The sequence below is a fragment of the Acipenser ruthenus genome, chromosome 5 (assembly GCF_902713425.1).
Source record: "Acipenser ruthenus chromosome 5, fAciRut3.2 maternal haplotype, whole genome shotgun sequence".
NCBI lineage: Eukaryota > Metazoa > Chordata > Actinopteri > Acipenseriformes > Acipenseridae > Acipenser > Acipenser ruthenus.
The window spans coordinates 34,209,932-34,237,828 of NC_081193.1; the positions used below are offsets into that span (position 1 = coordinate 34,209,932).

General features: G+C 36.7%; 1 protein-coding gene across 3 annotated transcripts; it reads right to left on the reverse strand.

The window, feature by feature from the left end:
• Positions 1-776: 776 nt before the first annotated feature.
• Positions 777-27,897, reverse strand: LOC117402700 (clavesin-2). 3 transcript variants are annotated; one of them, XM_059024078.1, is made up of 6 exons: positions 27,671-27,897; positions 26,688-27,108; positions 23,310-23,484; positions 8,154-8,264; positions 6,751-6,971; positions 777-5,663 (listed from the first exon to the last, which is right to left on the reverse strand). In XM_059024078.1, exons 2-6 carry the CDS (start codon positions 27,074-27,076, stop codon positions 5,570-5,572), a joined length of 990 nt encoding a protein of 329 aa, XP_058880061.1. In that variant the 5' UTR covers positions 27,077-27,108; positions 27,671-27,897; the 3' UTR covers positions 777-5,569. The 3 variants fall into 3 exon arrangements, with proteins under 3 accessions (XP_058880061.1, XP_033859980.1, XP_033859979.1); XM_034004089.3 differs by having other exon boundaries at positions 27,659-27,897; XM_034004088.3 differs by having other exon boundaries at positions 27,522-27,896.

Genomic DNA, 27,897 nt, shown 5'->3' on the forward strand with positions numbered 1-27,897 from the left:
ACAAGGTTGAGTTTAACTACACCCAATATGTTTTCATAATGCATACAATAAGTAACATATCTAAACATTACTGTGTGTATACTTTCATCCAGTTTTTGACTTCTTTGCATTTAAATTAGAAAAAATGTATTGATCTTGGTACAAATTTAGCCTCAAAGGGAGTACATTCTAGTTTCATGTAAAGCCCTGTCTTAACACTTCTGTTCTAACGTGAAGTGGTTTCACTGGTTTCACTGGTTTCGGTTTTACTATGTATTTCACTTGTTCAACCTTTCCAATGTATGTTACTTTTTCCCTGTACAGTGTAATTTAATTTGGATACATTTGTGAAGTTTTTAAGTGACTAAAACTTTTTGGGCACAAAGAAAAAAAAAAAAAAAATCTTGAGAAAATGCACCATTGAAGTAACATTAGTTTGTAATTATTCTGATTTTTTGCTAACAAAATATTTCCATAGATCTTACCTGTCATGCACTTCCATTCAATATATACTGTCGATCTCAAATGTGCAGTTTTGAGAGTAACATGTTACGTAGTATATGACTGATACTACACTAGACAGTTCTCAATTAGCCGTCTTGCCTCAGGTTGTTTCACCCTATCTCACCTCACCTCAGTATCTTTGGTGCCAAAGGATGCTGCTGGCTTCATAGCATGTCAGTCAAGAGGAGAAGCAGTTGGTTTATTAATGACAGGGAAGAAGGCCCTGAGGGGGTGGGAACAATTTCCCCTCAATTTCATATAAAAAAAAGAAGGGCGAGACATGTAAGCAAACCTTGTAAACAGAATTTTTTATTTTTTGTAATCATTATGTTCCACAAGGTGTTCTGCTGAAGGTTAATCCAGTGTAGTATCACATATCGTGCTTAAAAATGAAAATAATATGTTTTAGTAAATTGTGCTGCTTTCCAAATTGCACATTTCAGACCTATATAGTGAACAGAGATGCAAGCAGGTAAGACATGGAATTATTCATCAGCTATTTTAACTCCTTGGGGAAGAACAATGGCCTTCTCCAATATAAGCGTTCTCTTGGGCTTTTTCCATAGGCCGCCCATACTACAACTGGAAGATCAAATCATTGTTGTTATTGTTTTTATTTTTTTATGAACTCCCAACTTAAGCAACAATAATACATTTGGCGTTGTAGCAAGATACTGTATACGATATCACTGCTAAAATAAAACGATTTAAACCATTTTAATACCCTAAAATGTACAGTCACTACAAGAAACACACAACAAGGAGTAGCCTACCTCTAAGGCCATTCCTAATAGCAACCCACTGGCTGCTAGTGAACATTTATGAAACTGCAAAGCATTATGTGAGTTACTATATGGATGGAACAGACAGGTGTGCAATCAATAAATACGAAGTCTTTAATCATAAAGCCTGTGGAATACACCATTCTAAATAGACCCAAAGATCAATGTTATTGTCTAAAGGTAGCAAGTTACATCATAACACTGAATAATTGAAAACACCTTCATTTCATGTTTTTTTTTGATCAGTCAATACAGTATGTTTTAATAATACAATAACACTGTCCAAAAATACTGTGTAACACTGATAATACAACATAGTACCCTTTACAGCCTAAAGCATTGAGAAGTGCTATCTGTGTCTTAATTTTAAACACTATGACAGCGTTAGAGCTGACATTTCCAGCACGATTATCCAGTTTCCAGTAGACCTAATAACTGCTACAATTCACAGCAGTTATTAGAGCCAGTGTTTATAACATTTAATAGGCATTTGAGAGCTGAGGCTTGCAGGCTAGTCACGCACTGAATTGTATCAGAAGCTTCACTAAAACAATTGAAAAGCGGTGCTGCGGTTTGCTGTTCACAGAGAACGACACTGCAGTTTAACCACATCAGAAAATAACATCTTGTTCTTTTGAGTGAACATTCTGCCCACAAATAACCTAACATCCCACCTGACTGTAGTGCACAGTTCATTGCTGCTGTTCTGCTGATAAGAGTTATTTGTCACTTTGACTGTGAGACACGTGTACTGTACCAAAATTTTTTTTTTTCGAATGATCTACATTCTATAACTGATCTGTTTAGATAGTGATAAGCAATCATATGGAGTCTCATTTTGTAAGACAGCACAAATATACATCCAGTGTACCTTAATTGTTACCACACACAGTGGTAAAGGTTACATTTTGGGATTCCATAATTGACTTCCTAAATTCAGTAATCCCACAAGGTCAGCTTTTTTTTTTTTTTTTTTTTACATCAGTAAACATGAACAGTAATACAAGATGGCAGATAAATAGAAATATATATGGTTAGTATTTTTGAACATGTCTATGAAAATGGTCACACAATATTATGTGTAAATTATGTTATCCTATAACTAGGATATGAACAATCTTTTCTGTGAAAAGGAAACAAAAGCAAAACACAAAAAAATAATAATACAAAAAATAATACAACTAAATTGACAGAGACAGTTCCTTGTACTAGGCTATAATGGCTTACATTGAAATGAGATGCAAGGTACTGTACATTCATTTACTACTGGCTTTAAATATCAGCTGCCAACATACTAAAATGTTGTGAGCTCATTCCCTAAGCTCAATCGAAATCAACCCCCTCATAAACTGTGACAACAAAAAGTGACTCCCTCAGTAGCAAATATACTACTCAAAATATTAGGACACCAGCTCTATATACAGAATGGAATCTGCAACTTTAACACACTATTACTCATAGATTTAAGTGGAGAATATGGGTGTGCAGATACACACATTTCCAGAGAACATCCCTTCAAGATGTTTTAAGTTGGTGATAATGAAATGGAAAACAATCTGTTATTAACTCAACACAACGAAAGCATTCCCTTGGGTTGCCTTTGTTTACAGTTTTTGAGTACTAAGCAATAATAATGTGACAGTGAGATTTAATATATAACCTGTCATGATCTGCGATTATTTCGTACTTTTCTTTTCTCCTGTTGATATCAAATCACTTTGATTTCACTTTGCTTGCGTCTTTGGAAATGCAACATCTCTGCGGTGAATTGTGGGATTGGGCAAATTACTGGGCAAGAAAATATCATGGTTTATTGACACACAGATTGAATCTCGACATAGAAATACATATCCCAGTATCCACAGCGGTATCTTAGTTCTAAATTTGGTTTAAGGAAAGGTCAATTGTATGCATTTTCCAGTTTAGTGTCATATTTTCCTTGTCAGTTTACAGCCTTGGTACAGCAGTATGGATGTAAGACAGGATTCTTCCCAGGAATTCTGTACAGCCGGGCAGCAGAACATTATAGCCAGGATCACTTTTATCAAAAAAATAAACTTGCCTTACCTTAAATATATAATACGACAAAGAATTTGAATAATGTGTTGTCTTTCGTTGACTATATCTGGTTGCATTTTTTTATGTTCTACATTTTCTTTTAATTACTGTTTTTTATTATGGTAAATTACCGTGCTTATTTAGGCACTCTACGATTTGACTGGGGAAAGATAACGTAGGGTTTTTGGAGTTCGCAGAAAAAAAAGATAACCTTTTCACTTCCTTTTTAGCTTAATTATTGAGCTCATTGCTTCATTTAAATTGTTTTCTTTATGTTGAGTTTTCAGGGCATTTTGTTAATGCATGTCTATTTTTGTTTTTTCGCTGTTCTACATTTTTTGAATGCAACTGTTCATTTTAACACAACAGTACTCACACACGTTTGGTCACCATCATATCTATAGATGAACCCCCAATACCTCTCACAAGCAGCTGGGTACATATTGTTACGATATCACAACAAAAGGAATACGCTTTTTTTTTTTTTTTTTGGTGCATATGCACATTATGTATTATATATCACCTGGACTGAATGATAATACCCAAAAATAATCTTAATAATTTTTTAATAAAGTAGCGGGCGCAAATATAGTATTAGGCGGTGGATTGCGCAGATCGCCAGCTTATTTTGACCCCCTGCATTCAGTGTCACTATTTTTGCTTTGAAAATAATTGGTTATTTTTTTAGCAGTCATTTTTAACGTTTTAGCCTCTCGAAGTGCTTAACACAGAAAACCCGCCCCTTCAACTTTCTGATTTGTATGTCAAGTCGTAACACAGCATGTGGTTCCAAGATTATATTTTTTCACCCAGCAACACGCAACTGATCTAGTCTGCTAGAAGCGCAGTCAATCCTTATTGTTAAAGGCACAGTGGCATCTGCAAGACGGGCGGATCGGGTTTTTTCAGCCGAACAGGCCTGGGGAGAACCCTGTAAGAATGCCAGTGCCTGGTGTGGAAGGAGAATTTGCTTTGAAGCTGCTTTGAACTCACTGAATGCAGAAGTTAATTGCCATTGATTGGTACTCAATTGTAAAGTTAAGGGGAAGTCAGCTTTTCTTGTTGTGAAATTAACACATTAATGAATAGGCTTGTTTAGTTGAATTTAATAACTGCTTACAAAAACACATTCCTAAAGGTAATTCCTCTGAAGATTATTTCCACAGCCCTAGCTGAGAATACCATATACTGTATCCTCATACAAGAATAGTGATGCAGTTGGAAGTGTGATACTTTTTAAAATAATGTATTGACTCCTTTAGATTTTTTTTTTTTAAATAATGTATGGGGGGGGGGGGGGGTACAGGGGGAGTGGTTTACATGATTTATTTTTTAAAAAGGTCTGATATTTTTGGATCACACGTTTGAAAAATATTTGATTATTGTACGGTTTGAAAACAAGATTTTTTGTGAAGACGAATATTTCTTTATGTGGGCAGCAATATAGAACTGACATACATTATAACTGCAGGTGAACTCATTGGTTTTTAAAAGTTGCCATTGTGATACGAGTTCTTAAGAATAAGTATTTACCTAATTGAATATAGTATGGCTTTCAACGTAAAGGGAGGTCTGCTTTAAGACATAGAAACTTGGGTTTAGGTTTAAACTACATAGACTTCAGTGAAGGAGTAGTACAACATTCATAATGATAATAAACACCTTTACATACTGCAGTCATCAATATGAAGTTTCACAACATTCTACCAGCATATATTTTACTGGAGCCCTAAATGTGATAATGGTAAAAGACCCACATGATTTTGACAATGCCATCACTGTAAGTGCAACTTATACAAGCCTTCTTATTATTTAAATTCTGAGTTGTACCCACCATTAAATAGGCTAGAAACAAAACAGACCTGACCGTTTTTCTTTTAGTGTGTGTGTGTGTGTGTGTCTGTTTCTTTTAACCAACAATTTGTTACGGGATAGTTCACAACTATTACACATTTCCAGATTCAGTCTGGACAGTGTTACAATGATTCAGAAATCAAAAGTGTAGAACTCAAGTGTATTTACAATTTTATATTGGCACTTAACAATAAAATATTGATTCCTTCATTCATTTGCAGCACCTAGACGTTTAGAATAATCACGGTCAAATTTATTTTTGCAGCATCCATACCAAAAACTGCTGTCAGTTCTTTTTCATTATCTTCCCTCATTTATTTCCATTATGTTGCTTGTTCAGGAATGCCATGTGTACCCCCCATTTGTGGAACAATCGTTGTATATGTAAGTGATTAGTCAAGTGAAAGTAAAGGCTGCAAGTTTTCCTCTTCACTTTTTTCCTTATCCGGACGCTTTAAGACTCCAGGTTCCACCACTGACTGTGATCTGTAAGGAAATGAAAAAGTATTATCTAATTCAGGGCTGTACAAATGGAGTCCTGAAGGTCCAGAGTCCTCCAGATTTGAAATAATGTATTGATTAAGACCAGGAAGGAGGTAAAACTGGTTTAAATAAATAGACCAGGATCGCTCAGGACACTGAGGACCAGATTTGTGCATCCTTCTACTATGCAATCCTACAGTTTTACTTTACAGCGTTTCATTTTTTGAAAATCGCTGTGGAAATAAATTAGTTTACATGATTTCGCACTTTTTAAATTTTAACTTAAATAAAAAGCGATTTTAAAAAGTTTCAATATATTCACCTATCTGTTTTACTACTAGTCACAGTCTTTTTGGGCACATTTTATTTTAACTGGTGTGAGGATTTCTAGAAGGCTTAGATATCATAACACAATGCTCATAGAAATAGTAACATTTATTTTACATATAGTAAATAAAAAAGGTATTGCACTACTTTAGTTATATGAAAGGTATACAAGGTCTTGAAATTGATTTTCCCAGTTGACTTGATATTATGTCTAACTTTATATTTGTTCTGTCGTCTTTCATCTAGTAAATTGAATATGAAGATCTTTATACACTGGCATGTCATAATCCAGCAGTTAAAATTACAACTTATAATGTATATAGATTTAACTTCAAAAGGCTACATTAACCTTAGAGGCTTGATAAGATGCACGCATGCAAGTCTGTAGAAACAGATACAGACATCTAGAAAATCAAGACCCTGCATGTCACTTATACTTTAGTTTTAGGAGTGTTGCATTTTCATATGACAAACCTCTACAACACTCATAATACAGGCTGCTTACGACTAATTTGACATATCATTGTCTATATAATGTGTTACTTTTTAACATATTTGCAAATGGTACAGTAACTTTTTATAATGACAAAAGTAAGAATACTTTGTCGAAAAAAAATTACGACAAGTTTATAATAAACACCATTGTTAACAGCATTGTCTTTGGTCTAAAGAGCACCCTCTATTATGACGGTACTCCACAGCAAGACTATATTTGACACACTATTTATTTCAATTATAAATACATGAAAAGAAAAAAATGTACCTCTTCATGGCTTTCGGCGATAAATCTTTTTCCAGCTCTTCCACTGCCAGGTTGTAAGATTCTGGGTTGTATTCAGGATCGTCGTCATACTCGTGGTCTAGAAGCGTTCGAGCCCAGGTGCCCATGTCATACGGTGGCAGCATCCCTCCAAATTCAGAAGGCAGGATCTCAGGGTGAATAAGCTGGTGCAAGCTGTTCAGATTGTTTCCATGCATAAATATCTGCCAAGGCAGTAAAAAGAAAACAAGGTATGAACAATAATAATCAATAGCAGTGAATATTCCAGTACGTTACCACCACACTCCATTCACAGGTTGTACTGCGGGTTGCCTTTGTCCTGTTATTAACTGTACTACTTTAGTATCTGCAATTATATAATGCTAAAACATTATAAAAATGCACATAATGAATTAAGTCAAAAACATTTTTATGTCAAATAATTTCCCAAGGTTTTTTTTTTCTACATTGTCTCTTATTTGATTATACTAGGCAGGTTCTGAAGTACTATGCTTGCTATAGTAATCATTAAGAAAAACAGGTACAAATCTAGCTAAATAGAATATAATTGTACAGAAAATGCCACTCACCACCTATGCTGAGTGGTTGCATTTATAGTAATTAAACAATTAAAAAAAATAACAACAAAAAAACAAGCAGACCATACTGTGTAGATTTTTGTACAGTAGTTGTTACAAGCTTCATCAGTTATTCGTGTCTATCAGTAATTGCCTAAAATCAAAACAGATGGATACTTTTCGATAAATATCTATAATTAAAGTTAACAGCTGCTAAGACAGTATGATTGCATTGAAATTGTAAACCCTTGCCTGTTATCTATTTATTGGCTTTTTATAATGTTAATAATAGAAGGTCATGCTGTGTTTCCAATTATTATCAAAGAGTCATTTAATCCTTACTCCCCCTTCTCTCATAAATACTGATAACGATCCAGTAAAGACTATACTGGTAACTGGATAGTCAATTTCTAAAAGTAAATAGCTGAATATTCCCACTTTTACTGTGAAGGTTTCTATGATTTGGGCTACTGTAGTACATCTGTTGGTTGTCACAATACATTGCACACTTCTGTGTGTGTAAACGGTATGTACATTTTCTGGTGGTGGTTTTCCACAAACACTATCATTCCAGGGACACCCAGGAGGCTTTATGGAAACTTGATGGACAGGTTAGTCAGTGCAGCCTCTGCACTGAGGGATGAGCTACGTTCAAGAGTGCCTGCTGTCATGAACCCTGTGAAGTATTTTTTCTTCCTTACAGATTTACAGATGTGCTTCACCTGCTCATCCAATACCCTTTGAAAAAAATGCTGTCAGCTGTGCACCTGCGTGGATTTGGATTTGGACCTGCCTCTCTGCATGAAGTTAGTCATGCTTTTTTCTTACCCTCTTCCTTGTCTTTTCCTTTAGAAAAGGCCGTATGACGGTGTAGAGAGCGTGGATGTACCAGGGCTGATTAACAAAATGAATTCCCCCGAATCGAGCAGGAAAGCTATCCTGTGAGAAATGAAAATGAAAAATTGTTAGCTTTTGGGATAAAAAAAAGACTTGTCTGTTGGCTACAGAGAGTGTAAATGAAGGCTTAATCTAAGAAAGAAATCCTATTTTATACACATGCTAGTCTTTTCTGTGTGTTGTTCCATTTATTACATATCCAGTATCAGCGTAAGCCTTTACCTGCTGGGTTTCTTTGATTACTTTTATATGAAAGGCTACTGTTCTGTGACAGACTGTAGATGGAGATGTTATTTTCCTATCATAAAAGCTTCACTCAGCCCCTAACTATGTTATAGTATTGTCACAAAGACGGCCAGAGTGGGTGGCGTCAGACCAGAAAGGAATACACAGAGACGGTGGTTGTGATGATGAGCCGAGTGCAATGGCTGCACTCAGCGTTTAATAACAAAATAAAAGGTTTAAACAACGGAATACAAAACAGGACACGGCACTTGACGCCAAAATAAAGACAGACAAAACGACTGACACTAAACAAACGGTGCACGGACAGACAAACAAACACGGTGAGAACAAACACTTATCTTGCACGTTTTTACTTTTAATTACTCCTCTCTCTCTCTCTCACCCGTTCTCCTCTTCCGAACACCCAACCCTGACTGAATGAAACGTGCATCTATATATACTGTTGTGCTGGGATTCAATTACTAATTAATTATTCACTTGAATCCCAGCACATGAATTAATTCTGTGCAACCCCGTGCTCACATATTACATTTAACCAGCACGTGAAGTGATTTGTGCCCTCCTCGTGCCTAAATACAAATCTACCTTTTAAATCACACGTGAAACACAGACCCGTTTATATCCTGTGTACCATTCTATACACCAACATTAACACACGCACGCAACATACAACATATAACACACAAATGCACACAGGGGCGGGGCACATTGCCACAAGTATATATAAAAGAAAGTATTAGTGGGCTCCCGAGTGGCGCATCCAGTAATGGTGTTCCACGTGGAGTGCAGGATGCGCTCTATAGTCTGGACGTCGCAAGTTCAAGTCCAGGCTATTCCACAGCTGACCAAGGACGGGAGCTTCCGGGGGGCGGCGCTCAATTGGCCGAACGCCGCCCGGGGGGAGGGAGGGTTAGGTCGGCCAGGGTGTCCTTGGCTCACCGTGCACCAGCGACCCCTGTAGTCTGGCCGGGTGCCTGCGGGCTTGCCTGTAAGCTGCCCGAGAGCTGCGTTGTCCTCCGACGCTGTAGCTCTTGGGTGGCTGCATGGTGAGTCCGCAGTGTGAAAAAAAGCGGTCGGCTGACGGCACACGCTTCGGAGGACAGCGTGTGTTCGTCTTCGCCCTCCCGAGTCAGCAAAAGGGTGGTAGCGGTGAGCAGAGCCTAAAAATAATTGGCCATTTCCAAATTGGGAGAAAATAATAAAAAATAATTGGCAACGACTAAATTTATTAAAAAAAAAAAAAAAAAAAAAAGGATTAGTAAAATAAAATACTGAAGAGATGTGTGAGTTTAAGTCAACAAGTGTTATAGCTGACTTGCTTGACAACAGTAAATATCAAAAAATGTATTTTGTGAGTTTTAAATGCTATTATTACACTGTATAAATGAGACAGGCATACAACAATACAGGAAACTGATACATTTGGTCATTAAGAAAGAGTCTTATTCTTGAAATATATGAGCACTATTTGCAAAATGGGCCGTGCAGTTCAAATCCAACTATTAGATATATGTTTTATTTGCACATTAAGGAGCTGTTTTCCCCAAATCAAGTGTGTTCTTAATCAAATCTTTTATTAAACATTTCACTTGACTAATCACTTACATATGCAATGATTGTTCTACAAATGGGGGGTACACTACAAATGTAAATGTGACATACAGACAGACATGGCGCCTTCATATACCTCCTGATTTTGAAATATTCAATAAAAAAATATCCCAAGTTTCATTACAATTGGATATATACGATTCTTTCTCTATATTTAGAAAATGATTGCGTGCGAACAGCCAATCAACTTCCAGATCTAGCGGGCTTGTATTTTGCATAGATGCCCGCTGGAACGTTGAAGTGCTTAACTGTGAATTCAATTTTAAATCAATCGGCACATAAATACAAGCTTTTCCCCTTACCATTCTAATCTACAACTAATCTTATAACATAAAGAAGCTACAAAAACATTGATACTTTCTGATGCTGTTAGAGACAAGGAAAATCATGTCTTTGACAGGACCCAGTAATGAAGGCTCAATTTACAGCTACTGGACAGCAAACCAACAGGAAAGACACGATTGGTCAACAATCGCCAGTCAAACTGCCAATCCTGTTTCAGTTCTTTCCGCACCAGCCAATCCACTCCCTTCCAGCTTGACTGATGCCCCGCCTCCAACAACACGTTTTGAGTCCGACTCTATACTACACAGACTATTCAACAATCCTACCGTTAATTTATCTGGCAATGTCATAATAATAATAAAAACTGTTCTGTACGTGTATGTCCATTTTCTATTCTAATTCTAATTACTATTTTCCTCAGCAGAAGGTTACCCGGTGAAATATCAGAAGTTCAAGATAAAGAGAAAATAAAAAAATAAATATTTTTCTAATAGCGATAGAGCCCTCTCGATGCGTGCTCTACGTGTGGTAGATGACCTTGACTTTCGTTAGCGCCCTCGCCTACGGCTCTATCACTTAAATATGTACATCATACAGGTGCCTCCACTATATCCCTGTAGGCAGGCATATGACAGGGGATAATAAGTGATACAGACCCCACCATCCAGTAAGTAAATTGCTAATTAGAAAAGAAAGCTTCTGATTTATCTAGATAACATATACAACAATGTGGCACTGTAAACCCAATCTGGGTTAATCAAAGCATGCATTGGGAAGACCATGAACACACCTGGGTCTGCAGCTACCGGTATTACAGGTTGTGTTCTCATAATTCGGGAAACCTCACTGACATCCCCATTATAATATGATTTGTTTGGCTGGTATGGCACACAAAGGTTGAACAGAAAGTGGAAAAAAATAGACATACTTTTGAGTAAAAAGGCTTTTCCTTGTGTGACAGGTTAACATTCATATGCTAACGTCACACCTGACATTTATTCTGTTATCTATTAAAGCTGCACCTCCATGTTACAAGTTACATTCAGTAACAATGGGCAAGACAGCAGATCTGACAACAGGATGATAGTATGTGGTCAGCTGGCCAAGACTGCAACATTGCTTATGTTTCATGAGGAAGTCTATTCCTCTAAAAATGTTTGAATGCCCAATGGAAAATCCTAACTGCCCATGGTGGTCCTACAGCCGTGTGTTGTTTCAGTCTAATCGTATAATGAAACAGCACCTAAGCACATAACTTTATAGCAAGGAAGAATGAGCTTGAAGGGATAGCTTTTGTTATGAAATCTAAAGAACATGCAGGCTGCAATAGAAGCTGGAAGGTAAAAAAACAAAATGGTCGACCGTCCATTGACTGTCATTGTTCTGCTTACAAAAACGATGCAGGACTGCACAGTGTCTAGCCTGTGGTTGTTTACATGAAAAGTGTTTTTTTTTAAGGATGAAAGCAGAGATGAGGGTCTGGATCCGTTGCACTGGCAGAACTATGCTGCACCTGTTTTATGTGCTGGCCGACTACCTCTTATACATTTAAGAGTTGCTCCTCACACATTATTTTTGTGGCACATGGTTTGTCTACACACAAGTGGAACCACTCTAAAAACGATTAGAGACAGGCAGAAAACACTTACAAATGCAATGCAGGCCATTTAATTATAAGTTGTGATTTAAATGGTAGCTAATTACTGATAGTAGTCATGTAAACATTGTATTCATTGAAATGCTTTAAAGTTTACAAACTCAGTTAGTAATGAAGAGTAAATCTTGCAGACATTTTGAGTGACACATTCACTCAGAATTATTACAACTAAAGTGCATTTGCCACTCAAAAGTTTTAATGGAGACATGGTAAAGATATCAACAAGGAAAGTGAGGGGGTGCTAGGGGGCGTAGTGGGTTAGGCATAAGCCTTTCTAACTTCTTAGGTCTTCACAAAACCACCAAACAAATTGGCACAATTGGCAAAGCTCTTATAAACAGTTCCCAGTTCCTATTTTGAGACAGAAACGTTCTCTCATCCTTTAAGGGGGCTTCCCAGCGACAGCGTGTGGAAGCGACATCGTGGGAGAAGTACGAGTGGACAAGTACAATGCAGTTAGAAGCAGTTGAAAGCAGGTTGACAGCTGCAGAAGCTAAACAAAACTTAAAAAAAAATGGTCTTCAAGCCAGTAATCTGTGACAACTGCATGATGTGGGAAATCCGAGAAAACCCAACAGAGCTCAACCAAGTTTGTGTAAAGTGCCGCACGATCCAGGACTTGCTTCAGCGATTAAGCCTGCTAGAAAAGGAGCTGGAGGAAATGAGACAGCAACAGGAGCTTGAGGAGCTGACACACCCACAATTCATGGAAGTCTGCACCCCTAGCAGACTGAAAGCCACCAGGGAGATGGAAGAGAGTCGAAACAGCTGGGTTCAGATAGGCAGAAGCAGGGAAAAAAAGAAACTTCGTCAAACACAACCACCAGAAATCCAGACATCCAACACATTTGAGCCACTTCAACATTTAGATGACAAAAACCAACATCAAGAGAATGAAAGAAACAACACCCAGGACCCTATAAACAGTGCTGACCAGGCAGCAAAAAGAAGAGAGGTCATGATTGTTGGGGACTCCATACTGAGAAACACAGCAAGTTCAGTTCGCAGTTTGGACCCCCTTACTACAACAGTGTGCTGCCTTCCAGGAGCCTCAGTCAAGCACATCACTGAGAATGTGGACAGGCTCCTAGAACGAACAGGAGATGACCCAGTAGTAGTCGTCCACATTGGTACAAACAACATTGGTAGAGACAGGCCAAGATCCCTGCAAAACAAATTCAGAGAGCTAGGAAGGAAATTAAAAGACAAGACCAAAACTGTGGTATTTTCTGGGATACTGCCGGCGCCTTGCAAAGGACCATATGGACAGCTGGAAATACAAAATCAAAATGCATGGCTGAAATCGTGGTGCACACAGGAAGGCTTCACCTTTCTTGAACATTGGAGCACATCCTACAACAAGGACTATCTATACAGGTGGGACGGACTGCACTTAAACAGAAAGGGAACCAATCTACTCGGGAGAAAGGATCCTTCAGGAGGTCCAGAAGCATTTAAACTAGAAAGGAAGGGGGGAGAAAACAAAAAAACAGAAGGGAGACCACATCAAAACAAGGGCAACAACTCAGGTAAGACCACTATTAAATGTATTTATCTTAATGCTAGAAGTCTCAGAAACAACATGTTAGAACTTGAAGCTAGTGCACTAACAAGTAGCTACGATGTGATAGGTGTTACAGAAACTTGGTTGTCTGAGAGTGATGGAGACAAATATAATATTAGTGGGTACACACTGTATAGGAAAGACAGGCAGGACAGAAGAGGCGGACGGGTAGCGCTATACATAAGTAATAGTCTTCAAGCCCAGGTGTTAAATCAGGACAAAGGAAACAATGCAGAATCAATATGGGTCAGAATAATGGACACAAATTCAAAGGGCATAATAATAGGAGCATGCTATAGACCGTCAAATTCAGACGCTCAGCAAAATAATCTGTTGTACAATGACATTCGAAATGCGTGTAGAAAAGGAGAAGCCATACTAATGGGGGATTTCAACTTCCCCCATATAAAATGGGAAAACCAGATGGGGGGCACGACGGACGAAATTGAAATGTTGGAAATGACAAATGACTGCTTCCTAACGCAATTTGTCAAGGCACCGACTAGAGGGGAGGCATGCCTTGATTTAGTCTTTTCAAATAATGAAGACAGAATAACTAAAACAGAGGTCAGAGAGCCATTGGCAAACTCAGACCACAACATGGTCTCATTTGAAATATTTTTTAAAACCCCAAAAGTAATGACTAAAGCTAAGGTTTACAATTTTAGAAAAGCAAACTATGAAGGTATGAAACGGAGACTAACAGAAGTAGATTGGAGTAAAATAGAGAAAACATCCACAGAAAAAGGATGGCTGTTTTTTAAAAAATGTAGTACTAGAGGCACAAAACAATTACATCCCAAAAGTAGACAAATCTAAATCTAAAACAAAATGGCCAAAATGGTTTAATAGATCAATTAAAAAAAAATATTCAGCGAAAAAAGGGACTTTACAGAGCATTTAAAAGGGACCAAAAACAAAGTACACAGAAAGAGTACTTGGAACTGCAAACACAAGTCAAAAAGGAAGTTAGAAAGGCCAAGAGAGAGATAGAAATCAATATTGCTAAGGGGGCTAAAACCAATTCCAAAATATTTTTCCAATATTATAACAGCAAGAGAACATTCAAAGAGGAGGTTAAATGTCTAAGAGATACAAATGGCAAAATCATAGATGAAGAAAAAAAAATAGCAAATATATTAAATTATTACTTTTCACAGGTTTTTACAAAGGAGGACACGGACAACATGCCCGACATGTCGACCTGTTCCTATCCAATTTTAAATAACTTTAGCATAACAGAGGCAGAAGTGTTAAAGGGACTAGCTCTTAAAATAAACAAATCCCCTGGGCCAGATGAGATCCTCCCAATAGTACTCAAAGAAATGAAAGAAGTTATTTACAAACCGCTAACCAAGATGCAACAGTCTCTTGACACAGGGGTTGTACCGACAGACTGGAAAATAGCAAACGTAATACCAATCCACAAAAAGGGAGACACAACCGAACCAGGTAACTACAGACCAATAAGCCTGACTTCTATTATATGTAAACTTATGGAAACTATAATAAGATCCAAAATGGAAAATTACCTATATGGTAACAATATCCTGGGAGACTGCCAGCATGGTTTTAGGAAAGGGAGATCGTGTCTAACTAACCTAATTGACTTTTTTGAGGATGCAACATTGAAAATGGATAACTGCAAAGCATACGACATGGTTTAAAATGGCATCTTTAAACAAAGGAGCGGTTTATTTAGCTTTTGACAAAGTCCCGCACAAAAGATGAATTCTCAAACTGAACGCAGTAGGGATTCAAGGAAATGCATGCACATGGATTAGGGAGTGGTTAACAGGTAGAAAACAGAAAGTACTGATTAGAGGAGAAACGTCAAAATGGAGTGCGGTATCCAGTGGTGTACCACAGGGATCAATCAGTATTAGGTCCTCTGCTATTCCTAATCTACATTAATGATTTAGATTCTGGTATAGTAAGCAAACTCGTTAAATTTGCAGACAACACAAAAATAGGAGGAGTGGCAAACACTGTTGTAGCAGCAAAGATCATTCAAAATGATCTAGACAGCATTCAGAACTGGGCAGACACATGGCAAATTAAATTTAATAGAGAAAAGTGTAAAGTATTGCATGCGGGCAATAAAAATGTGCATTATAAATATCATATGGGAGATAGTGAAATTGAAGAAGGGAACTATGAAAAAGACCTAGGAGTTTATGTTGACTCAGAAATGTCTTCATCTAGACAATGTGGGGAAGCTATAAAAAAGGCTAACAAGATGCTCGGATATATTGTGAGAAGTGTTGAATTTAAATCAAGGGAAGTAATGTTAAAACTTTACAATGCATTAGTAAGACCTCATCTAGAATTTTGTGTTCAGTTCTGGTCACCTCGCTACAAAAAGGATATTGCTGCTCTAGAAAGAGTGCAAAGAAGAGTGACCAGAATTATTCCAGGTTTAAAAGGCATGTTATATGCAGACAGACTTAAAGAATTGAATCTATTCAGTCTTGAACAAAGAAGACTGCGCGGCAATCTGATTCAAGCATTCAAAATTCTAAACAGTATTGACAATGTCGACCCAAGGGACTTTTTTGACCTGAAAAAAGAAACAAGGACCAGGGGTCACAAATGGAGATTAGATGACGGGGCATTCAGAATAGAAAATAGGAGGCACTTTTTTACACAGAGAATTGTGAGGGTCTGGAACCAACTCCCCAGTAATGTTGTTGAAGCTGACACCCTGGGATCCTTCAAGAAGCTGCTTGATGAGATTCTGGGATCAATAATCTACTAACAACCAAACAAGCAAGATGGGCTGAATGGCCCCCTCTCGTTTGTAAACTTTCTTATGTTCTTATGTTCTTATGTCTCTCTGGGCACATTTGAGGCATGCTTTGCAGGGCAAGGTGGGGAAGCACACAGTGCCACTACTTACGTTACCCCCGCTCTGTGGATAAATCCTGTAGAGAGAACTTCAGTCTCCAATCTACTAGGGATGTGCATTTTGGTACATTTTTATGAATGTTTATATTACATTCTGATGTGTACTGACAGCACTGGTTAGGATTTTCTAAGCAAAGAAACCCTAAATAAGCAAATAACATTTTAACATCGTAAAGACTTAACTACAAAGTAAAAAAAAAAAAAAAGCATATATTGAAATGTTTATATTTAAATGTCCTCTTCAATCAAACAAAATTAAAGTTGTCAGTGGGGCTAGAACTATATACATATTCAACAAATTTTTGGATAGTATCACTTCTGGAAAAGATGCTTACCAGGGATAAATTAGAGCACTGTGACTGATATTAAAAAGTCTGCCTCAGAAATTAAAAAGTGTGCAGTCTTTGATAATAGGGGTGGGATATTTTTAAGAAATATATTACAATATGATATCAGTAGTACAATCTCCAAGTACTCGAGTACTCTAATCCAACAGCACTCTCCTCTACATACTAGTGTACATAAACCTCCCAAACATTGCCACAAGTCCTATTTTAAATGCCAATCGAACACACAATCAAGTAATATATTAAGTAATGAATGTTATGTTTGCCTCCTTGTGCAGTTAATTGTGTATGGTCATGTATTACTAAATAACGTAACATATTTAAATTCACGTATTCCCACAAGCTTTTCATTAAATTGTTAAAGAGATGCCTGACCTACCTATTTGAAGTATGTCTCGGAGGTCCTTTACTTTAGTGCAGTAGTTCCAACATACAAATAAAAACTGTACTAAACATAAATGGCTGTTCGGTCCAAAATCATACAGAACAATTTCAAGTGAAAAAAGCCATCCGCCTATGGGAAGTTTGGGGAATGGGGTCCACGAGTCTGTGGTAATTGCAACTTTTTCTCCCTGTAAAAGTTTTGTATAAACAGCTGCAGCACGATTTTCTTTAAGTTTTTCCAGCCTCGCTGTTATTGTTTTACACGTTGGCGCAGTATGTCTCAACAAATGTCATCACATCTCAAAATCCATCACCTTCTACAAAGCTAAGTCTGGATAATTCAATGGCCACTTGTCTTAAAAACAAACTGTTATACAATAATAATAATAATAATAATAATAATTTATTTCTTAGCAGACGCCCTTATCCAGGGTGACTTACAAGATATCACATTATTTTTACATACAATTACCCATTTATACAGTTGGGTTTTTACTGGAGCAATCTAGGTAAAGTACCTTGCTCAAGGGTACAGCAGCAGTGTCCCCACCGGGGATTGAACCCATGACCCATAACCACTACTCCACACTGCTGCCCTATACAATAAAATTCACTTCGAAAAATATTATTTGTTTGTGCCGAATGTAATCTAGGTGAATTGTATAATCCAAACAATGATATTTTGTGAGATTTATATAATATTTTGAGAAATTATTAGGATTAATACAACAGATTTCATTGTCTTTTCCGAAATGTAATGACTTTAAAGCTCTGTAAATATAAAACTAATCAAACATACTTAAATATTTTAAGACAGACTTGTAGTGGAGAAAAAGTTGCATTACAAATATATTTATTTAGCAGTTGATGATTCTTGGGATAATCGATTTCAAAACTGCTGCATTCACGTTTTGCACACACTGTACTTCTCATAGGGGATAATGTGATCATGCCCTGTGCAGCCCTCTCTATAGCAAATGTTGTTATGGATGTTTGCTTTTTACTGCCATCCGCAGCTTCATCCACAGTAGTTTCTGAATGTTTAAACTTAAAATGGGGAAGCACTGAACTTGTGTTTTTGTGGTATGCCAATTTTGTTTGGCATAATTTACAAACCACTGTTTACTCGTTCGGTTCCTCAAAATACTTCCAAACATTGCTTCGCCTCGCTCCTTTGTTTAAAGATGCCATTTTATTAAAATATATAACAAACGCTTGTCTTTAACTCTCTTACCATGCCTACTACAGCATGCCACTATAGAGCCAGATCAACCGAAGATAAAACCTGCCCCAGTGTCAATCTTTCTGTTGCACGAATTAGAAAAGCTACTTGGAGGCAGTTACTAAATCCCTTCCTTTTTATAATATCCGCCCTTACTCTGGCACCACAGCAGTCGGATATGTGACGGACTGACTGTATATGATGATAAATTACTAAAATTAATACATAAAAAAATATGAGCTTGGTGAAACGTGGCGCGTGACCGGTCTACAATATTATTAAACGTTTGACCACTTGTTTAAAGTTTACACATTTAAACATTTAAACTTCCTATCCATACAGTCTACCAACATGTTTAATTAAAAGTCAATGATATTTAAGTAATATACACTGAGAAACTTCTCTACCCTTCCCCTTAAATGCATGTTTTACTTTCTCAGTTACCTCTCCCTTTCTGTTTAAAGGAAATCTAATTTCCATTTTCTAATTATAATTTGCAGATGATCTCTTAATCCTTTAATCAGCATGTATGACATTGCCAGCTCTGGCCACTCTTGCAACAAGTGACAGCTTCAGCACATTGACTCAAATGTTTTTAAACTGAAGAGTTGGTTTATAAAAGCAAAGTGTTTTTATTATCACTGTAATATTATCACTCTAATATGACAAAACCTAACAATTGTATTTTAATCATGTGTTATGTAGAAATGTAGAAATATATGAAAGATAATCAATTAGGTTGAGAAACTAGAGAGGAAAAGGAGATCCATCTTTCAGTGCAAATTGATCAATTACCATACCTCGTTTTGTTTTAATTAAAGATAAGACCACAGTAATAAAATCAATTATTGCAAGAAATGTATCCTTGTAGTCTTTATGTTTATACAGAAGTACTTAGAAAATATATATTCCTGTAATAAACACCTTTCTACGTTTTAAAGATTGTTTTTCTGTTTTAATAACACTATTTAAAATAACATATGGGTCAAAAATAGCATTAGCAAACTTAAACAAAATGAGTCTACCTACCTATTTCTGCCACGCTATCTGAATGTAGCAGTGAAAGAAGGCGGAAACTGAAACGTTGTAGTAGTGAGTTTTCAGTTTTTCAGCTACTTTTCTTCTTTTATATATATATATATATATATATATATATATATATATATATATATATATATATATATATAGTTGTTGTCAAAAGTTTACATACCCTTTATTTGCAACAATGTTATTTACCAATGTATTAAGTGTTATAAATATTGTTTGTTAAACTATACTTACACGGCAATGATACCTCTTGTGAGTTGTGAGTGTGTTACCAAGGTTTACCAAGTGGTAGTTACAAATCTGGTGAATTAACGGAGTTAAGGCAAAGGGTATGTATATATATAAATTAACAAATCTGCAAGGAATAACAAAAACATTGGTTATTTTACTTTCCATCCCAATGTGATAGATTATTTTGTTCAATACGATACACCAGCTGCACCATCAATTGAAAATAGCAGAGCCGCATGAAATGAAAACACTCTGTTTGCCACAAGCAAGTCCCACACAGTTCAGCTATGGGCAGAATCTGCAGCTGAGATTTGAATTAGATACTGCCTGGGGTGCCTGGGGTGAGTTGCATGTCCGATTCGCTGAGTGATAGTTATCATTAGCAGTATTAATATTCATAGAGCGTTGGCAACGGCTGAAAGTGTGAAATGCAAAAGCCTCTTAGAACACAAACTGTATGAAGAATTATCTGATTGCCCTTGTTGCTGTAAAGAGGATTTTTTTCAGTTGAAAAAGACAACGACTAAAGGGCACATGATTTGCATATGCTTCCACAGTGACATTTAATCTCCTCATGTCAGATTCAGAACAGTATCTTCCGCAGGACTGCATATCAATAATGCACTAGAGGCACGGCTTGCTTTGTGTCACATCGCCTCCCACACAGTGGGAAAATTGGATGTTACCATAGTAAAGACAGAGAGCAGAAGATGGACACTGAGATAGATAAATAATTATTGCAAGACTAGCCATGGGAACCAAAAATGTCTAGATACATCAAGATAATTCAATTGTCAAACTAATTTCTTGGCACACGCTCAAAAATGTACAATGCCTAATTCATAGAGGGCCCAGATAATCCCAAGAAAACCCTAATTAGCTTCCATTTTCATTATCCCTATGTCATTTTGTATTTTAAATGTACATTCTTAATACATTTTCTTAATCTTGGCACATCCCTGAAGGCCCAACACTATAGATTAGCCCTATATACTTCACCATATCCCTCTAGGCTTTACAATGTCTACCTATGCTTTACCAGGCTTTCACTATGCTTTATTACACTTTCCTCTTTTACTATGGGAAACTTTTATAAGGGCCTCCTCCATGTTTTGGTCGACTGTAGTACTCAGCTCCCCAACTCCCCAAGATATTATCATGTTTATCAGTGGCAAGCAATTAACAAAGTAATCATTTCCATTTGTCCTTCACTGTATGTTGACAAACTCAGAGTTTTGGCACCTAATTTTCTAAGAGGCAAATATGAACGAGACTATAAAGATAACTCCAGATTAAACGAGAAGTGTAAATGACAGCAAAATAAATTACTGCCTATAAATCCTGCCTGTTAATGGCTCCAAAAACATTATGTGGGAATAATTATTTGCAAACAAAGGGTACCCTCATCCATAGTACTTCCTATGAAAAAATCGGCTATTTCTTTGTGCCACCTTAATAACGTATTGTTAACTCAGGGCACAACATACTGTATGTGTCACTAAGTGAAAACAAGATGTTGGTGACAGTTAGGATTTAATTATGTATGTGAAAATAACAAGGGAAGGCTGGATATTGACTGGACCACGGACCTTGTGGTTCCCAAGTACTGTAAGGATCTTCACCCTCATAAGGATTGATCCTCCTGGTTCAATGTTATTAAAACGCTGATATCAAAACACATGTAGGAATCAGAAACATCATGCATCCCAAAACACTGGCCATAAAATGAGGTATGGTTCAGAATTCCATACCCATGTAGTTTATACAGTAGTTGAGATTTCCAAATGGGATTAAAATAAATTCATATTTTTTTTTTGTTGCTAAAATCCATCGTTTATCATACCTCTAAATCTTCCCTCATTTAGGGATATCAATCCACATTCCCTATTCCCCCAAAGCACACAATCCTATTGACCCACTGCCTATAGAACACACACAAAAATGATGAAGTAAAGGCATACATATCTATAACTACTACATTAATATACTTTTGTCAGTTCTGCAATGTTTTAATCGCCATCACATTTGTATTCAAAAGACAAAAAATAAATAATGAACGCGCTAGTCATGTCTTCACATTCAGCTGCGTGTTCCTCCTTCTGTTTTGTTTGCACTTGGTACACCCTTCTCCCTGCACTGAGACAGTTGTAGGGATGTTTACATTCTCACCGGTCTCAGTTTGACTGCTCAGTTTGCTCACCATCCCTCTGTGTAACTCTTCCACACCTGATTTATTGTAATCTCATTTCCTTTAAGAATGTTGAAAGGCTGTTAAATGTTAAAAAAAAAAAAAATTGAGCCTTTAAGATGGTTTTATACTATAATTCGAATGAATTAATTTCACAGTTTTGTAGTCATAGAAATTAAATCTACATTTTTAAGTCAAAATATAGCTGAATGATAACAATACGCTTTTGTGGTGGTACTCTGTCTCTAATTGTGGTGACACAGGATTTTGGTGACAGTATTTGTATCTATATAGTTCCCCCGCACATAAAACAGACTTTCCTCCTCCCCTTGGTGTAAAATGTCTTAGTTCAGTGTTTGTGTTTTGAATGGACCAGACTCCACGCGAGTATTCCAAGCTAGGCTGGAATACAAGTAGAAATGTGCAACAGATGGCATTTATGTAATTCCTGCCAGTCATATGTGTCAGACCAGTATGGAGAGAGAATATATTACCAGTTACAGCTGGACAGAGCTGTGTAGAAGCAAAGGACATACTTCTTGGGAACTGTAACAAGACAGCAGGGACTCTCTTATTTTGACCCAGTAAAGAAGCTATAGACTAGAACAGTGTACTTATTAGGAGAAGCCAGAAGGCTGGTTGCTATGTTTTGTTTTGTGCTAAACAATCCAAAAAATAAATGTTCGCAAAAGCTCTTAAACACATCTCATCTGTTGTGTGATTCCTGCCAGCCTGCACCATGCCTGCAGGACATCATGGAAAATAATCAGTCTTGACTACAGTTCTACTCAGTAGGATTGTATTTCTGTAACATTGCATGACAAACTGGCTTTAACATTGGTTCTATGGAAAACGAAATTAGAGTTATCAGTAACATGAAGTGTGACGAACAGATAACCGGACAGACAGACAGTCAAACAACCTCAATGTATCCCCACTCAACAGCAAAGTACAAGTCCCTTGTCTGTGTGACCCCAGTTAATATAGACATATATTCTGTTCCCAAACAATGGAGGAATGATACTGTATCTGCAGTTCCAAAGATGTTACGTTCAATACATTGTGGTCCTTTCAATTGATCTAAAAGTTGCCGTTATTTAGATTTTATAATAAATAAAGAGATTACGGGCCATATTTTAAAAGTATTAACTCCAACCTTTAGCTCCTATTTTTTGTTAAAGAGTAAAACACCTACTGACTTTATAAAACTAATGTCAAACATGAAAGTAATGTAATTGAAGGTCTCTTAAACACTGTCACGTTTATTTCTCAGTTGTGTACATTACTGTTAAATCTTAAAAATAAACAGGAGTTACTTAAAGACTAGAATAAGCACTCTGAGAATATGGCCCTATGGTTCTAAAAATCAAACATCCAACAGTAAATAAAACATTGTACCTGAAGCCCTTCTATGGCTAGGCGCAGCATGCTTGGCGTTAGTTTTGAGGCTTGCTTGAAGGTGAAGTTGCTCCAGTCTATGATCAACACAAATCCGTTTACCTGCAACTCTGGATCTTCAATCATGGCTTCCAGGGATAAAAGGATGGCCCGCAAAATATCTACAAATGTATACCTGTGAGCAGGTAAAATATTAAAATAAAAAAATAAAAAAAAGAATATTGTTACAATAGCATAATATTTAGCAACAGGCTGCATGTTAAATCAAACGGCATACATAACCATGTAATAATATGGTAATAACAAGGTATCTGCCAATGTATCTAACTTACATGTTAATTACTTATGGAATAAGTGTGGAAAAATAAATGGAAAAGGTATGCAAGAAAATATTATTCTCAAGACAAACGCCATGTAGGTTAATTACACAGTAGTTACCTTGTAAGAGCAGGAACCATTGGAAGTTACATTACAATTACATGTCTTTTTATGCCCTGTAATCTAAAGTGTACTGAAATATACTGATACCAAAGTAATGTCAATGGACCTCCCTATGGTGTGTCTAGAATTTGGTGTGATACAAGAAGATCAGCCTTTCACTATTATACCTGTATGTGGCCCCCACTGGAATACCTTTGGATCTTAAAATACCACAATCAGAGCAAATGTTAAAAAAGCTGTTTTAATTTAGCATTAATGTCTGACACAGCGGTCATTACCTGCTAGATTATTTATGTCGGTGACAGTAAAATGTCCAGAGCCGAAAGCAAGGGTACCTAACAAAAGGCAAGGTCATTTATTTACAAATGTGAAGGATATTAATGCCATTATAAACTGATCAAAGGTTTTTTGTGAAGATATTTTTAAGTGTGTCTGGATCACTTATGCTGCTTTAAATTTATGTTGCAGTTTAAAGCCAGTTTCAAGGTTCTAAAGAACAGTTTTCTACCTGTGGGATAATAACCGCTCTACTCAGAACCAGTTTAGCTGGCACAGTATGTAAGGTTCATAATCATAGGGTGTTTGTCACTGCAAACTGTAGGAATGTTGTATGACAAGTCTATGTATTCACTTGAAAATGTAATGCAACATATCAGGGAGCAAAATCAATCCACATAATTAAAATAACGCTGTTGTTTATTTGGGTGGGGGGGGGGGAACTCTTGGATTAAGCAATTTTTTTTAAGAATATATCTGTACTGTAGGGATGTCATCTACAACTAAAAGTTGTCTGAAGTTTCATGGCCTTACATTCATGTTTTTTTTTTTTTTTTTACATAAATCTACAAAGTCTGGCTACAGTAACTTAGATCATCCATTTTTTTATTAAAATGGATAAAACACACAATTGATATTATAAATCTTGGAACCATATGACAGTTGTTTTCCTGTGTTATGTCTTGACACTACATTTAACCAGTCATAGTTGAAGGGGTTTTAAGCACTTCAGTGCCTGAAACACAAAAATAGTGACATGTGGAAATTACCAAACCAAAATGGATGATGTAAAAGAAAAAGGAAATGTAGAAAATGAAAAAGAGCAACCTGATATAGTCAACGAAGAGCAGCTTTTAGAAAATGAATTGGAAGAACGGCAAAAGGGGCCAGTGCATAAAAAAGAAACATTGTGATAGTGGGTATGATGTTATGTGGGAAAAAATAATGGAAATGGCTTTTTTTACAGCAAGAAATTGGGTGGTATGATGTGCAAGCTCTGCCAGAAACACAAAAAAAGATTGCAAAGGATCAGGGGGTAAATGGAGCAGTGTAACCTGTGTACAAATTAGGATGGATTATTATGAATTATTCAATTTCTTATTATTATTCAAATTATTTGTCTTATTATATATATTTAAGGTAAGGCCATTTTATTTTTCTGTTAAAAGTGCTGGCTATAATACTCTGCCACCCAGCTGTACAGAATTCCTGGGGAGAACCCTGATTACATAACATATATAACAACTTGTAATGTTACAATTGAGTTAAAGGAGGTCAAATTAAACTATGTATGAGGAAGCTGTTTTTTAAAAGATGTAATCTATTTTTTTTATCATTTCTCTGGATTGTACATTTTTGTACAGTTTCGTAATGTATTCAGTCAAGTAAAGGTAATCAAATGGGTTCTGTTCATCATACTTTAACTCATTTTTTTTCATACTTTTAAAATGGGACGTATTATCATAGTTGTATTAAATAATAGTCATTTAATAATAATTAATAGTAGTAGTCATCAGTAGTCATTTAATAGTAATTCCATTGTGGTAAGGCAGTAATTCCAGTGAGAACCCCTTAAATTACAGCTTGATGTTGTATAGCTGGTGTATATTGTTCTTTATTATTCATATTTATATAATTATTAGTAAGCCTATTTACTGGCCATTAGTGTTAAATACACTTAATGTAATATGGGGCATTGGTAAGTGTAAGTTCCTCAACTACGTTATGGTACAGCAAGCTTTTGCCCCTGTGCTAATTTTCCACCATCCCTTTGTACAAGAAAAAGAAATGTAGTGTGTTAGAACTACCAATAATCATCACTAACTAAGGTGCACCTAGCAGCTCCTTAATTAACCTGAGTTAATTATTTCAAGCTTTGTAACACAAAGGTTTTCTTTTCTAGAAAAAAAAAAAAACAGGAGAACAAAAATGTAAATAGGCACGGATCTAGGCCTACAGTATTCAATGAATAAAAAAACAGAGAAAGGCTTATTTGATATAAGCCTTGGTTAAACAACAAAGATCAACTGTGTAAAACAAAATGGGGATGACCAGGCCTGGGTTCCATTTTTTCCAGGTACAATGTTTCACTCTAGTATATTGTTGGTCTACTGTGTAGGGAAAAATATTAGATACATGTTATTATTTAATACTATTATTTGATATACTGTCTGATATTTGTGAGGTTCTAAAGTACACAGGGATTGCTGTTCAGATGATTCTCCCCCACCTCCAAGGATACAGGGTGGTAGCTATAACGTTTTTATATACAGTCAGTATGATGTTACTGTGCCTGATAGCACAACCTTGGTTCATATAGAAAGTCCTGTATCTATTCAGTAACAACTATGGTGAGCCACTTGTGGTATCCTTAAATTATCTGCAGTATGACCTGTGAAGTTGATGATGCAGTTTAACATACTATGCCAATATTATCGTATGGTATGCATTTTAAATTATATAAAGCATTAAACCAATCTGGGCTATGAAGTACACCATGCGCAGCACCAAATGTCAGTAATGCATGTCCATTTAAATTGGCAACACACATCAAGTTCGTTAAGCAAAGTAATTACTGAGAGAAAACATATATATATATATATATATATATATATATATATATATATATATATATATATATATATATGTTACCATAATTACCTGCTCTGGTCCCAGTTTGCAGCAAAGAGAACCAAGATTTTCTTGCCATAGTGGTCCAGATTGGATAGCACTCCTGGAAAGCCATCTTTCAGAGCGTGTTTAATGCCCGGGTCTGTTGCTTTGAAGTTCTTAAACATATCCAGATTCTGCTGGCGGTATTCGAAATACTGAGCGAGTAACCTGAACGCCTCGAAATGGTTAAATTTCCTCGCTCTGAGGAATCGCAGGATGAAGGCATCGTCTGTCCTGAGAAAGCCAATGTCTGGACGGGTGATGATCATATCCCTCACCTCCTGGATGTCCTGGTGCAAAGTGTCTGGGTTCTCTTTCAGCTCCACCTTGGCTTTCTCCAGTGTTTCGGGGGACAAGCCAGCTTGCAAATGAGTCATTTTTCTTTTATTTTTACACGTTCACAACGAACCTTTAAAAAAAAAAAAAAAACAACAACACATGTTTCTAACTATTCAACTTGCAATTTTTGAATTGACTATCATTTTGGCTACCAACATGTTTAGTATTAATCTCCATTTAGGCCAAAATTAACAATGCATCTGTAGTTCATCTCAGTTATATAGATCGAGAGAGTCCTAATTTCCAGGAAATAAATAAATAAATCAGTTTCCTAAATAAAATCCAAACGTTTTTAAATTTGTATTGTAGCCTACAGCGCTACATTTCTGCATTTTTTTTTTTTTTTTTAAATACAACCTACTCGGCTGATCCTGCATCTCACCCTGACATAACGGTACCATACAGTATTCCTTTCCCCTGCATCCCCACCCCAAAGACCAAACACAAGAATCACCCAAAAAAAGAAACATTACACTATCCTACCAACAAGCGGCCAGGCAATGCGGCGCCCTGCAGCAGCTCTTGTCATAACAATTATTCCAGAATTCATTGCATTTCAGAGCGTAACTGTTCTTGATTGCCTCAGATTACACCACTTGAACCAGAGGGATGCACCTCACCGAGATCCTCACTTTTCCGAAGCAGTCATTTCCCATCCCCGTCTTGCTATTTTTCAGTTTATCCCGATGCCTTATGCTTGTAATGCGCTGTGTATTGCAATGTTTACGTCAGTACTGCCGCTGCTTGTGCTGCTTTGTTGCTGGTGGAAGTGACTCTCAGGCAGTAATCAGTCAGTCAGTCAACAGCTTCTGGAGGAGGGGGTGAGTCGCACATCTTCTGTTCATTTTACCACAACACC

Coding starts and splice junctions, on each gene's coding strand:
- LOC117402700 (XM_059024078.1), bottom strand. CDS start 27,076: ATGACTCATTTGCAAGCTGGCTTGTCCCCCGAAACACTGGAGAAAGCC. Junction 23,485..26,687: donor GCAAACTGGGACCAGAGCAG/GTAATTATGGTA, acceptor ACCTGCTCACAG/GTATACATTTGTAGATATTT. Junction 6,972..8,153: donor AGGAAAAGACAAGGAAGAGG/GTAAGAAAAAAG, acceptor CTGCCTTGGCAG/ATATTTATGCATGGAAACAA.